Source organism: Carex rostrata, chromosome 24 (genome assembly GCF_964058835.1).
Source record: "Carex rostrata chromosome 24, lpCarRost1.2, whole genome shotgun sequence".
Taxonomy (NCBI): Eukaryota; Viridiplantae; Streptophyta; class Magnoliopsida; order Poales; family Cyperaceae; genus Carex; species Carex rostrata.
In genome coordinates this window covers 6,676,690-6,691,777 of record NC_135941.1, presented here as the reverse complement: position 1 = coordinate 6,691,777, position 15,088 = coordinate 6,676,690, and the positions used below count along the sequence as shown (strand labels likewise).

At 35.8% G+C, this 15,088-nt stretch overlaps 4 protein-coding genes across 4 annotated transcripts in view; all 4 read right to left on the bottom strand.

The window, feature by feature from the left end:
• LOC144575352 (2-alkenal reductase (NADP(+)-dependent)-like) overlaps positions 1 to 7,792 on the bottom strand; it is a 74,298-nt gene extending 66,506 nt beyond the window's left edge. Inside the window, exon 1 of the mRNA XM_078325448.1 lies at positions 7,782 to 7,792. The gene's annotated coding sequence lies outside the window, so the exon portion shown is untranslated. The remainder of the gene's footprint in view (positions 1 to 7,781) is intronic.
• Positions 5,436 to 8,579, bottom strand: LOC144575349 (polyol transporter 5-like). Its single transcript, XM_078325443.1, has 2 exons — positions 8,334 to 8,579; positions 5,436 to 7,166 (listed from the first exon to the last, which is right to left on the bottom strand). Exons 1-2 carry the CDS (start codon positions 8,452 to 8,454, stop codon positions 5,713 to 5,715), a joined length of 1,575 nt encoding a protein of 524 aa, XP_078181569.1. The 5' UTR covers positions 8,455 to 8,579; the 3' UTR covers positions 5,436 to 5,712.
• A 536-nt stretch (positions 8,580 to 9,115) lies between these two features.
• Positions 9,116 to 11,473, bottom strand: LOC144575350 (polyol transporter 5-like). Its single transcript, XM_078325444.1, has 2 exons — positions 11,246 to 11,473; positions 9,116 to 10,717 (listed from the first exon to the last, which is right to left on the bottom strand). The coding sequence occupies exons 1-2, from the start codon at positions 11,364 to 11,366 to the stop codon at positions 9,273 to 9,275; spliced, it is 1,566 nt and encodes a 521-aa protein (XP_078181570.1). The 5' UTR covers positions 11,367 to 11,473; the 3' UTR covers positions 9,116 to 9,272.
• A 607-nt stretch (positions 11,474 to 12,080) lies between these two features.
• Positions 12,081 to 14,602, bottom strand: LOC144575351 (polyol transporter 5-like). The gene is made up of 2 exons (XM_078325445.1): positions 14,371 to 14,602; positions 12,081 to 13,640 (listed from the first exon to the last, which is right to left on the bottom strand). Exons 1-2 carry the CDS (start codon positions 14,522 to 14,524, stop codon positions 12,193 to 12,195), a joined length of 1,602 nt encoding a protein of 533 aa, XP_078181571.1. The 5' UTR covers positions 14,525 to 14,602; the 3' UTR covers positions 12,081 to 12,192.
• Between the last annotated feature and the right edge of the window lie 486 nt (positions 14,603 to 15,088).

Sequence of the window (15,088 nt, the reverse complement as noted above, 5' to 3'; positions counted from 1 at the left end):
TCAAAATATATGAACGGTTGAGATTAGAATCACAGAGACCTGCGATCCTACAGCTCAAAACCAGGTCAATCCTACTCATCACTTATTTTGTTTTGTGGAGGGAGCGATGCTCGCGACTTTTCAAAGAGATAGACAAGACGGCTGAGATACATAAATAATTGGCACTGATCTCCCTCTGAAAATTATAAAAGTCGTACCAGTACTGGTACTGGACATCCCAAGTGCCCTTTTGGTGCTTCTTTTTTAATATTTAACTTTGTATTTGTATTTGTATTACTTGTTAAACGAGTTCAACTGTTTTGAGCATTTATCTTTCTTAAATTCTCATTTGGAGTTACATCTCTCTGTTAACTGAACAACTTATTTAATGGAATATGGGCATTGATCGACCCATGTTTTCCCTCAAAAAAAAAAAAAAATGTGTGTGGGTTTCCTCAAGTTATTATTTGTTAAGATCTGCAGTATATATCTTATTTTCTAAAAAACAATGATACAACCTTTATTCAATATATAAAATAAAATTTATACGTAATCTACGCTTAATATGATCTATCAATTTGTATATAATTTACCTTTATTTTATTGGATTCAAACTTAATTTGTATAAATTTAAATTTATACAATTCTAAGTTCTAACGCATCAACATTTGTCGCAGAATCAAGAGAGCATTTATTGGATTCACACTTAATTTGTATAAATTTAAATTTATACTTCTAAGTTCTAACGCATCAATATTTCTCCCGGAATCAAGAGATCAAAAGGTAAAACTTCAGATTTTGTATCTATTTTTGAAAGTTAGGAGGGTGAAAATGAGAGAAATAAACTAGCTGTTAAAAGGAATAACAGAAACCTGTTATTCTGATCTCAACCGTTGATCTCTGTTGAGATTGGTGCATGAAAAAGGTTTTTTTTGTTAAGATTCACACATATAGAAATTTGAAGTTTTGAACGGTTAGGATCGAAATAACAGGTTCATGTTATTCCCTTAGAATAACAGCTTATTTCCTTCATGTTATTTCTCCCTTAGAATAACAGCAGATTTATTTTTAAAAATGAGGTGGAGAACTTGAATTTTTGTGAGGGGTGGGAAGTAACCATGCAAAGAATAGAGAGTTCCTTGCTAAGATGATTGTAGTTCATGAGTTGCCGTTTATGTTTGTAGAATATCAATGGTTTAATATATTCATGAAAAAAAATTAAGATTAAAAACATTTGGAAGAATGTTAATAGGAGCTTTCTTGCATATCACTGTTGGATTTCAAATCAAACCATTGGTTACATTTGTTTGACAAAACATTACATGGATGCAAATGGAACTCAAAAGCTGAATTATTAGCTTTAATGAGCTTTCACAGCCACACGATGGTGAAGTTATTGCTGATGCAATTGCAAAATCACTAATGAAGTGGGTTGTTTAAAATAAAGTTGAAACTATCTCATTAAAGAGGACGGTTCAAATGCCTTCATTTTTGGTGCCTCCACCATACCTCCATTTTTACAAGCATTAATAAATCAAAATTTAAATCATAAATATCAAAATAAAACCGTTAAATGTGATTTATGTTATTTTCTCTATGTACCCATAAAAAAATATCACATTTCGATTTTGTTTTTATGTGAATCAATCATAAAAGATCCACATTAGTACGTTTTTACAAGCTCTTGATAACAGCCAAAACAAAGTTGAAATATCATAATTTTTTACACATGCATAAATAAAATAATATAGATTATATCCAATGATTTTATTTTAACTTTTAAGTTTTAAATTTTGAATTATTAATTTTTTTAAAAATGAAGGTATGATGGAGGCTCAAAAAATGAAAGCATTTTAACCCTCCCTGTCATTAAATAATGCATCTAATAATATTAAGGCAGCAGGCATTTTAAAGTTGAGTTTTGAGGCACGGGATAAGTTTTTATTTTCACATTAGATAATGTGCTTGTACAAGATGGGATTAACAAAATTGAAAGTTGTCTTTGCAAGATTAGAGAAGAGGTAAAATACCTTAGGAAATCGCAGAGGCAGCTTTTAAATTTGGAAGATAATCTTTCAGGTTCAAATGCCTTCATTTTTTGTGTCTGTATCATGCCTTCATTTTGTTAAAAATTATGACATTTCAACTTTGTTTTGGTTGTCATCTTAGACGTTGATTTTTTAACACATTGATTCACATAAAAGCAAAATTAAAATGTGATATTTTTTTATGGGCATATAGAGAAAATAACATAGATCACATCTAACGGTTTTATTTTGATGTTTTAGTTTTAAACTTTGAGTTATTCAAGTTTTTAAAAATAAAAGCATGATGAAGACACAAAAAATAGAGACATTTGAATCCTCTCATCTTAGATTCAATTAAAGATACTCACTAGTCACTGGTCGGTCTTAAAATAAAGTTGTGGTCTCACTAAAACCTCAAGCAATTTGCAAACCTTTTTCACCTTTTCTCATTCAGTCTCATCAGGAAGCCACTGAAAATTGGAATCTCTCAAGGCCTTTTTGTAATGAAATATCAATTCAAGCATGCGATGGGTTGAGTTTTCTTGTTGTGACATCTGTGCACAAAGACCATCCAGTGAGTATATATCTAATTGAATTACCAATTTTGTTCAACTCATCTCGTACTACCAAGTTCAAGATGTGAACACAACATCTAATGTGAAAAAAAGCCTTCCAAATGCAACTTATCTCGTGCCTCAATACTCACTTGTCAACATAAATTACATAGTTTAATAAAATATTGATAAGTTATCAATAAGGACAACTATTATACACAAACGAGCATTGAAGAATTGGTAGTAAAGCTGACCATAATATTTTTTTACTGATAAACTGTAAATTATTTATATTCAAAATAAAATTAGGCCTTCATATGGAATTCAGATATCAATTGACCATACTATTCGTAAAGCTAACCATAATAATAGAAGTAAACAGGAAGTAAACCAAAAATTTGCAGATATTGAAGTAAACCAAATTTGCATGAAAATTCTTACTAAATAGATTACAAAATAGAAGTAAGCTAAACAGTTCCTTAAATCTGTAAGTACCAGATTTAATTACAGAAAAAATTGAAACAGATGTAAAACTGGAAGCACCAGATTTAAGCTGGAAAATTTGAAAACTAAAAAATTCTTACTTAACAGATTAAAGGAAAATGTGAACAGTAACTTTATGGAAAATGTGTACGGGAACTTTATGGAAGTACAAAATAGAAATTTATGACAATATGACAAACTGCATACCAATTCGTTCAGAATTAAGCTTCCAATTTTCAAATAACCTTGCTATTTTTCTAGCAATCCAAAAACTCAAGAGGATGTACCAATGTTCTTGCAATCGAGTTCGTGTTCCCCAGGTACCTGAGGTGCAATTTAAAATAATAGACGGTCCAGATTAATTCCAGACGAACCAAACTCAATTGTCTATTAGATGTAAATAGTGTGGGAGAACTTTAAATTGTGCCAAGTTAAAAGAACAGTCTGAATCTAACACTTGCACCTCATATACCTGGGGTGATACAGATTCCTTGCAATCCTCTAACAATTCTACCATGAAATTTATATTTTTCAATTGTCTATTGAGGTTCAACAAAGAAAAAGGAATAAAAAAGAAATCAACTTAGGATTGGCACTAAGTTTCTCCATTAGATGTAAATAGTGTGGGAGAACTTTATGCTACAAAAAACTTTTGTAATTATTCTTTCTTATTAATATATAAACAGGTTGAATTGTTTCATAAACTGTGTTGAGTTGTTTGATCTAGTGCACTGAAACCAAGTCAATTTTCATCCATCTCCATGGACGTGTGTGTGTGTCGAATATGTCAGTAGTGGTTTGCTGATAAACTAAAATTTGTAGAAAAAATGCACAATCTACAGCTCCTTGGCTGATAAGTCTGAATATTAAAACAGCAATCCTACTTCCACATTCTGGAAATTGAGATTTACAATAGTACTAAAATAAAATAAAATAAATACATACCTTATTGTTGTCTGGTAATTTGTCAAGTGTCAAATCAAAGGTTGAAGCTTCCCTTCTTTCAACAAACTATGTAAAAAGAAATCAAGGAGAAAGCACAAAAAGTACAAAATGGAAGTTATGAAAATATAAAAATGAAAAACAAACAAAGAGAAATTATTGTGGAGACCTATCCCGCGGGTGAGGGTGAGTTGAACCAGGGCCCATTAACCTAACAATTTCATATATACCACTCAAAAGCTGTAATTTGAATTACATATTTACCATCCAAATTTCTATAATTACGCATTTATTATCTAAAAATCTAATAACTCACATATTTATCCAATATAACTTTATTATATATCAAATATATCTAAAATTCATATTAATTATGTTAAATATTTTTAAAACTATAATTAATTAAGGATTAACTCAGCACCATTTCTTTCTTTTTTTAGAAAAAAATATTCTGAAATGAACCTGTCAAGTGGAAACAATAACAGGATCTTTCATTAACTCCAATGAAATTGGGCACCGAAAATCATCAAGAATGAAAGGATCCTTTGAGTTCCCATTAGCTAAAAGACCTACTCTATTTTTAACTGAGCTAGTAACAAAATACGATGGGAGGAAAATCTATGCGTAGAAGTGGAAGAGATAAAGAAGGAGAAGAGACTAAATAACTTATTAATTATTTTTTATATAATATTAAACTTAATTAATTTTATTTTATGATTAATTGAGTAAATATGTGAGTAATTAAATGTTTAGATGGTAAATACGTAATTGTAGAAATTTGGATGGTAAATATGTAATTTTACTTTTTTTTTTGTTGGTATATATCAAATTATCCCAAGTACGAATATGTAACAAGTAAAATGAATAAATTGAGCATGCACGCACTAAACTATATATATTAGAAATGATCAATTCATCTATTAATGTAATTAGCATTTCAAGATAGCTTGTTGACAGTTATCTCGAGTGAATTTTCCATTAGCCTCACAAAATTGTATCAACCTTTTTTGTTTGTTTGTACTACCAACAAAGTTATTCCTATCATTAATTCATGAAAATTGGTGATTTAAACAAAAAATACACATACGCTCATTTCCTTTATTCCTATTTCGATAAGTTTGTCATATCTAGAGGTGCTATCAGGTCAGGTCGGGTTCGGATACTATTATATTTAGACCTATACCCTAAAAGTGCTCGGGTCCGAATTTCAATCCATATACTTATCTGTTTCAATTTGGGTCGGGTCCGGATCCGGATACCTATCTACCTATAGATATTTTGAGTCCAGTTTTTCAGTTCCGGGTAGATAAATATCTATAACTTGTTTATAGATTATCGGGTCCGGTTCGGATACGAGGCGGTTTCGAATCCGGAACTGATATATGTCAAAAAAAATCAAGAGAATGGAGAGAAAATAACTTTTAAAAATAAAAATATTGAAAAAGAGATATAATTTCAAACTTAGACTCAAATTTAGAACTGTTATATATATTTAAGTAGTACCAGTGTACCACTACTTAATTTGTTTTTCTTGTACTACATTTTGTTCCCATATGTAAATTACAACTTGACATGTGAAATCGAGAGAAACACCTCAAGCTAACACCTGTATGATACATTCCTATATATGATACATTGAATATCATAATAATTTGGATACAAGTACCGGTACTACTAAAAAGACCGCACAATTCTCATCATTTTTGAAACATGGAGCTAACAACTTGCTATCCCTTGGCAGCAACATCTAACTCTCCTGACTCTCTCTTCTGATCCATTTCATTTCCTACGAATACTGATGCAACCTCTTTATTTTGCTTGACTACATTCTCATCGGCAACTTTTTTAAACAACACTTCCATGTCCTCCAAACTCCTTCCCCTCGTCTCAGGAAGAAAAAAATAGACAAATATGACCCCTACCGTAGCAACACCAGCATATAGAAAAAAACTCCCGGCTATGGTGATTGCTTTGTACAGTGATATGAAAGTCATTGTGATCACCCCGCTCGTGATTCTATTCACCGCGGTCCCCATGCTTGCCCCCTGAGCCCGGAGCCTCAGAGGCAATATCTCCGAGCTGTAAACCCAGGCGAGTGGCCCATAACCAATAGCAAAAGAAGCCACAAAAGTTAGCACCATTGTAATGCTAAGCGCCCCTGCCCATTTCTTGTGTGGGTAATGGTCGATAATTGTCAAGCTGGATCCAAGTGTGAGGAGCGAGATGATCATTCCAGCTGAACTGGCAAGTAAGAGGGGCCGTCGTCCGACCCGGTCGACAAAGAATACAGCTACGAGAATAAACGCTGTTTTGCAGAAACCTACAGCGACTGTAGCACCGAGTGAGTTGTTATCGGACTTGATCCCTGCTTTCTCAAACACTCTCGGACTGTACAAGACCACCGAGTCAATGCCTGATGCCTGTTGGAAGAACTGTAAACCAAGAGCTGCGATGAGAATTCGCCTAACTGATGGTGTTGGATGTATTAACAGTTCTTTCCAGACTCCTTCTCCTCTGCTCCGTTTTAGCATGGGAACTGATTTATCATCCGTACAGTCATCTGGTATACCTAGAGTATGTTTAATGTCGAGTAGCCGTTGTTCAGCCTCCTCAGTTGAATCTGAGGTTTTCAACAGCACACGCTTGGCCTCGTCGAGTCGGCCTTGCATGACAAGCCAACGTGGTGATTCTGGCATAGCAAGCACACCAGCAGCCAGAAACACAGGTGGTATTGCACCGGCAAGAAACATCAACCTCCAATTTAGGTTGATAGGAAGCTTCGCAAATGCAAAATTAGCAACATAACCGAGTAGTATGCCGGAGTTAGCGAAAACTTCCATGAAGGAGGTAAGACAGCCACGGAGGGATGCTGGTGACACCTCAGCAGTATAAACTGGAGCGATCGTTAGGGCATAGCCGACGCCTACTCCTGCCACAAAACGACCGAGCATGAGAATAGCATAATTGGGGGCAATGCCCATTAGAAGAGCACCGACAAAAAAGATGGCAGCTGCTAGGACCATGGTATATCTCCTTCCAATCCAGTCAGATGTCCTTCCGGCTGCCAAAGATCCTACCAACGAGAAAAGGTTGATGATTCCGGCTAAAATCTCGATCTGAGTATCACTAATATGGAGGTTCTTTTGAATGTATATCTGAGCTCCACTCATCACTGCGACATCTGGAAAATGTTGAGGAACATTAACAAGTTAGAAAATAACTTATTAGCTATTTTACAAATTTTTTTTTTTTGAAGGTTAAGGGAAGTACCGTTAACAGATATATTGATAAAAAAAAAATTTAATTACAAATATAATTACATATACTTCCCTCTCCGTAACATCTCATTCTCTGTACAGGGAGTCATTATGTTAACTAATTTAGCCATTATCTAGCCATTTCTCTATCTCCAAAGCTGTGTTACTTATCAGCTGTTCCAACGTTTTATGTTTATTAGAGAAGAACCTTCTGTTTCTCTCTCTCCACAGTGCCCATGTGCCTGCTATTCATATTTCGTCCCAACGAACCCTTCTTTTTTGTTGTGAGAGTGAGTTCCTGTTTGAGTCCAGGCATCTATTTTACAACGTTAAGGCCTAAATTTCTTTACACAAATTTTTGGATAAGAAATGACCTAATTACATTAAAAAGTTATAACAATACTTTTTTTATTTGTAGTCGAATTACACATTAACTATATTTTTACAATATAATTTTATTATGTTAATTTGATTTTTGAAAGCAAAAAACACAGATTATTAGTTTCATTTAATACATGAATACAGAGGACTATTAGAACTACGCACGTACTTCTGTTTGGGGGGGGGGGGGGGGGGGGGGGGTTGTCATGACGACTAAAATAATGTATAATTAATCAAGAGGAGACCAGACGAGTCGAAACAAAATATTTAATTGGGAATGTCACTTATTGTTTAGTAAACTTGAATTGACAAAAAAATAATCAATAAACGGGTTCAAGAAGGATACAATCTCATCACGGTCCAAGAATCTGCCTAAACTATTCCTTATTATCTGTACTTTTGTGTATTTAAATCAGGCAGGTCACTGACACAATCAGATTAGATTCAAGTTATTTAATGTAAGTTTGCACGAATTTTAAAGTGGATTCTCTATATTAATTTCAAATAACCCTGAATTTCTCATGGCTTAGCTAGACTTCATTATATGTTTCCTGTGGTACTGCAAGTATGCAAAGGATACGCACTCCGCTTTTGTAGGCCGCTTAGATAGCCAATTCCTCCTTGGAACCGGAACGGTAACATAATTTATATATATAACTTATAATTAAGAGAGAAAATGAAAGTGAGTGTTTATTTTTGAGGAGACTAACCATAGCCTGATAGGACGCAGGTCATGGAGGCAAGAAGAGCGCAAGCTATGGCATATTTGTTCCTGGTAGGTTTCTTCGACATAGTTGCCTCAGCTGGGGAATTTGTTTTCTCAATGTTCATGGCTTGCTTTAGTTTGTGGATGTGATTCCAAGAGGTGGGGCAACTGAGAGGAGGCAGCAGTTTAATTAGTTCCTTACAAGTTTGAGAGGTCTATACTTTCTAGCTAGCTATAGGTCATATTTAAAGGTGAATCAAAAACATAAAATGCAATGATTGATGGGTCATATGTGCTCACTTTGTTCTGTCAAAAAAAATCTGATAAGGACAGCTCCGGAAACTTTTGGAATTGTTGTAGAAAAATGATACAACTTGTCCAAGCATGTGGAAAAATTTGAGGTCTGAAATTGGGGAATAGATTTTTTTACAAGAAGACAAACTATTAGATAAGTCAGCAGTCAAAGTTTGACTCAGTCAAACAGTTGTAATTAGGACCCTAAAACAGAATTAGTTAGTGGTTAGATAGTTTGTTATGAATTAAAGCTCCCTTATAGTTATAAATACAGGGAGGTGTAACAGAGCAAATGAAGAAATGAAATAAAGAAATTCATTTTCTGCTCATCTATCTACATTACAATCTCAATATCAGTATCATACTATCATTACTTTTCAAACTCCTCCAATTTTAGTACAGGTGATCAAAAAATTCTCAAATGTATCTTTATCAGTTATTCTAACTGAGGATTAAAATAAAAACTTCTGAATTTAATCTTGTAAAACTTACTTGACCTCCAATGGAAATTAGTTAATATGAAATCTTATGATCATAAGAGAAGATTATCACAGTAATTTCAATATATAACATACATATTGGATACCAGTATAACTTATCTAACAGACCTTATAATTCTTATGATTTTAAAACAGCCAGCAACTCGCTATCACTTAGCAGCAACATCTAACTCTCCTGCCTCTCTCTTCTCCATTCCATTTCCGACCAATACTGATGCAACCTCTTCATTTTGCTTGACTACATTCTCATCGGCAACTTTTTTAAACAACACTTCCATGTCCTCCAAATTCCTTCCCCTCGTCTCAGGAAGAAAAAAATAGATAAATATGGCCCCTAGAGTAGCAACACCAGCATATAGATAAAAACTCCCGGCTATGGTGATTGCTTTGTACAGCGATATGAAAGTCATTACGATCAGCCCGCTCGTGATTCTATTCACTGCAGTCCCCATGCTTGCCCCCTGAGCCCGGAGCCTCAGAGGCAATATCTCTGAGCTGTAAACCCAGGCGAGTGGCCCATAACCAATAGCAAAAGAAGCCGCAAAAGTTAGGACCATTGTAATGCTAAGCGCCCCTGCCCATTTCTTGTGGGGGTAATGGTCGATAATTGCCAAGCTGGATCCAAGTGTGAGGAGTGAGATGATCATTCCAGCTGAACTGGCAAGTAAGAGGGCTCGTCGTCCAACCCGGTCAACGAAGAATACGGATACGAGAACAAACGCTGTTTTGCAGAAACCTACAGCGACTGTAGCGCCGAGTGAGTTGTTATCGGACTTGATCCCTGCTTTCTCAAATACTCTGGGACTGTACAAGACCACCGAGTCAATGCCTGATGCCTGTTGGAAGAACTGTAAACCAAGAGCTGCGATGAGAATTCGCCGAACTGATGGTGTTGGACGTAACAGTTCTTTCCAGACTCCTTCTCCACTGCTCCGTTTTAGCATGGGAACTGATTTATCATCCGTGCAGTCATCTGGTATACCTAGAGTATGTTTAATGTCGAGTAGCCGTTGTTCAGCCTCCTCAGTTGAATCTGAGGTTTTGAACAGCACACGCTTGGCCTCGTCGAGTTGGCCTTGCATGACAAGCCAGCGTGGTGATTCTGGCATAGCAAGCACACCAGCAGCCAGAAACACAGGTGGTATTGCCCCAGCAAGAAACATCAACCTCCAATTTAGGTTGATAGGAAGCTTGGCAAATGCAAAATTAGCAACATAACCTAGTAGTATGCCGGAGTTAATGAAAACTTCTGGGAAGGAGGTAAGACAGCCACGGAGGGATGCTGGTGACACCTCAGCAGTATAAACTGGAGCGATCGTTAGGGCATAGCCGACGCCTACTCCTGCCACAAAACGACCGAGCATGAGAATAGCATAATTGGGGGCAATGCCCATTAGAAGAGCACCGACAAAAAAGATGGCAGCTGCTAGGACCATGGTATATCGCCTTCCTATCAAGTCAGATGTCCTGCCGGCTGCCAAGGATCCTACCAACGAGTAAAGGTTGATGATTCCGGCTAAAATCTCGATCTGAGTATCACTAATATGGAGGTTCTTCTGAATGTATATCTGAGCTCCACTCATCACTGCAACATCTGGAAAGTGATGAGGAACATTAAAAAGTTAGAAAATAACTTATTAGCTATTTAATAACGTTAAGGCCTAAGTTTCTTTACACAAATTTTTTGGATAAGAAATGACCGAGTTACATTAAAAAGTTATAATAATACTTTTTTTTTATTTGTAGTTGAATTACACATTAACTTTTTTTTTTACAATATAATTTTGTTCTGTTAATTTTATTTTGAAAAGAAAAACAAAATTATTAATTAGTTTCATTTAATCAGGCAAGTAACTGACACAATCAGATTAGATTCAAGTTATTTAATGTAAGTTTGCACAAAATTTAAGGTGGATTCTCTATATTTCAAATAACCCTGAATTTCTCATGGCTTAGATAGACTTCATTCTGTTTCCTGTGGTACTGCAAGGCATATGCACTCCGTTTTTATAGGTCGCTTAGGTAGCCAATTCCTCCTTGGAACCGGAATGGTAACATAATTTATATAACTTATAATTAATAGAGAAAATGAAAATGAGCTTTTATTTTTGAGGAGACTAACCATAGCCTGATAGGATGGAGGTCATGGAGGCAAGAAGAGCGGAAGCTATGGCATATTTGTTCCTGGGAGGTTTCTTTGACATAGTTGCCTCATCTGGGGAATTTGTTTTCTCAATGTTCATGGCTTGCTTTAGTTTGTGGAGGTGAGTTCAGGAGGTGGAGCAACTGAGAGGAGAGCAGCAGTTTAATTAGTTCCTTACAAATTTGAGAGGTCGATACTTCTAGCTAGCTATAGGATATATTTAAAGGTGAATCACAAACATAAAATGCAATGATTGATGGATCATATGTGCTCACTTTGTTCTATCAAAAAAATTTCTGATAAGGACAGCTCCGGAAACTTTTGGAATTGTTGTAGAAAAATGATACTTGTCCAAGCATGTGGAAAAATTTGAGGTCTGAAATTGGGGAATAGATTTTTTACAAGAAGACAAACTATTTGATAAGTCAGCAGTTAAAGTTTGACTCACTGAAACAGTTGTAATTAGGACCCTAAACCATAATTAGTTAGTGGTTAGATAGTCTGTTATGAATTAAAGCTCCCTTATAGTTATACTTATAAATACAGGGAGGTGTAACAGAGCAAATGTAGAAATGAAATAAAGAAATTCATTTTCTGCTCATCTATCTACCTTACAATCTCAATATTAGTGTCATTACTTTTCAAACTCTTCCAATTATAGTACAGATGATCAAAAAAATTCTCACATGTATCTTTATCAGTTATTCTAACTGAGGATTCAAATAAAAACTTCTGAATTTAATCTTGTAAAACTTACTTGACCTCCAATGGAAATTAGTTAATTAATATGAAATCTTATGATCATAAGAGAAGATTGAGTATCACAGTAATTTCAATATATAGCGTACATAATGGATAACAGTATATATAACTTATCTAACAGAGCTTATAATTCTTATGATTTTTAAACAGCCAGCAACTCACTATCACTTAGCAGCAACATCTAACTCTCCTGACTCTCTCTTCTCCATTCCATTTCCAACCGATACTGATGCAACCTCTTCATCTTGCTTGACTACATTCTTATCGGTCAATTTTTTAAACAACACTTCCATGTCCTCCAAATTCCTTCCCCTCGTCTCAGGAAGAAAAAAATAGATAAATATGGCCCCTAGCGTAGCAACACCAGCATATAGATAAAAAGTCCCAGATATGGTGATTGCTTTGTACAGAGATATGAAACTCATTGTGACCACCCCACTCATGATTCTATTCACCGCGGTCCCCATGCTTGCCCCCTGAGCCCGGAGTCTCAGAGGCAATATCTCCGAGCTGTAAACCCAGGCGAGTGGCCCATAACCTATAGCGAAAGAAGATGCAAAAGTTAGCACTGTTGTAATGCTAAGCGCCCCTGCCCATTTCTTGTGTGGGTAATGGTCGACAATTCTCAAGCTGGATCCAAGTATGAGAAGCGAGATGATCATTCCAGCTGAACTGGCAAGTAAAAGGCGTCGTCGTCCAACCCGATCAACGAAGAATACGGATACGAGAACAAACGCTGTTTTGCAGAAACCTACAGCGACTGTAGCGCCGAGTGAGTTGTTATCGGACTTGATCCCTGCTTTCTCAAACACTCTGGGACTGTACAAGACCACCGAGTCAATGCCTGATGCCTGTTGGAAGAACTGTAAACCAAGAGCTGCGATGACAATTCGCCGAACTGATGGTGTTGGACGTATTAATAGTTCTTTCCAGACTCCTTGTCCGCTGCTCCGTTTTACCATGGGAACTGATTCATCATCCGTACAGTCGTCTGGTATACCTAGAGTATGTTTAATGTCAATTAGCCGTTGTTCAGCCTCCTCAGTTGAATCTGAGGTTTTGGACAACACACGCTTGGCCTCGTTTAGTCGGCCTTGCATGACAAGCCAGCGTGGTGATTCTGGCATGGCAAGCACACCAGCAGCCAGAAACACAGGTGGTATTGCACCAGCAAGAAGCATCAACCTCCAATTGAGATTGATAGGAAGCTTGGAAAATGCAAAATTAGCAACATAACCAAGTAGTACACCAAAGTTAATGAAAACTTCCGGGAAGGAGGTAAGGCATCCACGGACGGATGCGGGCGATAACTCAGTAGTAAAAACTGGAGCAATCATTAGGGCATAGCCGACACCTATTCCTGTCACGAAACGGCCGAGCATGAGAATAGCATAATTGGGGGCAAGGCCCATTATAAGAGCACCGGCAAAAAAGATGGCAGCTGCTAGGACCATAGTATAACGCCTTCCAATCCAGTCAGATGTCCTTCCGGCTGCCAACGATCCGATCAGTGAGTAAAGGTTGATGATTCCGGCTAAAATCTCAATCTGAGTATCAGTAACATGGAGGTTCTTCTGAATGTATATCTGAGCTCCACTCATCACTGCAATATCTGGAATGAGACAAGGAACATAAATATTAACTTGTTAGAAAAGAACTAGGCTATTTTACATACAAAGTTAACGCCTAATTTTCTTTACACAAATGCTGGTGACGTCGGCAGATATGATCACGACTAAAATAATGTGTACTTTTTCAAATCCTTTGCCTGAAATTTCTACGGTGAAATAGAAAATTAATTGTTCGTTTGTCCAGTGGCAATATATACTGTAAAATTAATCAAGATAGAGAAGACCAGAATTCAATTGGTAATTAATGTCACTAACTGTTTAATTAACTAAGTGTTTAGTAAACTTGAATTAACAAAATATAATCAAACGCGTTCAAGAAAGATACAAAATTGTCAAATTAGGAAATCTTACAATCCCATCACTGTCCAAGAATCTGCCTAAATTATTCCTTATTTTCTCTACTTTTGTGAATTCAGATCGGGTAACTGACAAAATCAGATTAGATCCATCTTTTAAAAGGAAATTAAATCCAAATTACTCAATATAAGTTTGCACGAATCTTAAAGTGAGTTATCTATATTTTGTCACCAATAGGCCTAAATTTCTTATGGTTGGGCTGAGACTTCATTCTATCTCATGTGGTATCTATATTTGTCACCAATTTTCTTGTCCATTTTGGAACTGGAAAGGCAACATAATTTATATAACTTATAATTAAGTGAGAAAATGTTTACTTAAAAAAAATTAAGAGAAAAAATGAAATTGACTAACCATAGCCTAATAGGACGGAGGTCATGGAGGCAAGAAGAGCGCAAGCTATGGCATATTTGTTCCTGGGAGGTTTCTTCGGCATAGTTGCCTCAGCTGGGGAATTTGTTTTCTCAATGTTCATAGCAATTGCTTTGGTTTGTGGAGGTGAGGCCATGAAGTGGGGCAACTGAGAGGAGAGCAGCTGGTTAAAATAATTCCTTGCAAGTTTGAAAGGTCTATACTTTAAACCTGAATCACAAACATACGATGCAATTATTGATGGATCATATGTGCTCTCTTTGATCTGTCCAATTACTGATAAGGACAACAGCGGAAAAAAGTGCAATCGTTAGAAAAATGATACAACCAGTCAACTAGTCCAAGCACGTGTATAATTTGTGGTCTGAAGCTGGGGAATAGATTTACCAGAAGACAAACTCTTCAATAATTGGACTAGTCGACTGGTTGACTGGTTGACTGGTTTACTGGTTTATTTGATAATTTCAAAACAATATTACGTGCATTAATTGCATTAATTACTAATATATATATATATATATATATATATATAGAGAGAGAGAGAGAGAGAGAGGAGGGATCAAGTTACAATCATTTTTGAGTTACAACAAGTTACAACAAGCATTTTCTACATTTTCAAAATCCAAATCGTCAATCCAAACCGTTAGATGTGATCTCTACTATAAAATGTGCTTGGAGAGCAAATTTTATATTTTTTGGA

What these genes read in the sequence shown, in the direction of transcription:
- LOC144575351 (XM_078325445.1), bottom strand. Translation starts at nt 14,524, where the DNA reads ATGGCCTCACCTCCACAAACCAAAGCAATTGCTATGAACATTGAGAAA. An exon ending in CTCCGTCCTATTAGGCTATG is followed by an intron (nt 13,641 to 14,370) that starts GTTAGTCAATTT and finishes GTCTCATTCCAG; the next exon opens with ATATTGCAGTGATGAGTGGA.
- LOC144575349 (XM_078325443.1), bottom strand. Translation starts at nt 8,454, where the DNA reads ATGAACATTGAGAAAACAAATTCCCCAGCTGAGGCAACTATGTCGAAG. An exon ending in CTGCGTCCTATCAGGCTATG is followed by an intron (nt 7,167 to 8,333) that starts GTTAGTCTCCTC and finishes AACATTTTCCAG; the next exon opens with ATGTCGCAGTGATGAGTGGA.
- LOC144575350 (XM_078325444.1), bottom strand. Translation starts at nt 11,366, where the DNA reads ATGAACATTGAGAAAACAAATTCCCCAGATGAGGCAACTATGTCAAAG. An exon ending in CTCCATCCTATCAGGCTATG is followed by an intron (nt 10,718 to 11,245) that starts GTTAGTCTCCTC and finishes ATCACTTTCCAG; the next exon opens with ATGTTGCAGTGATGAGTGGA.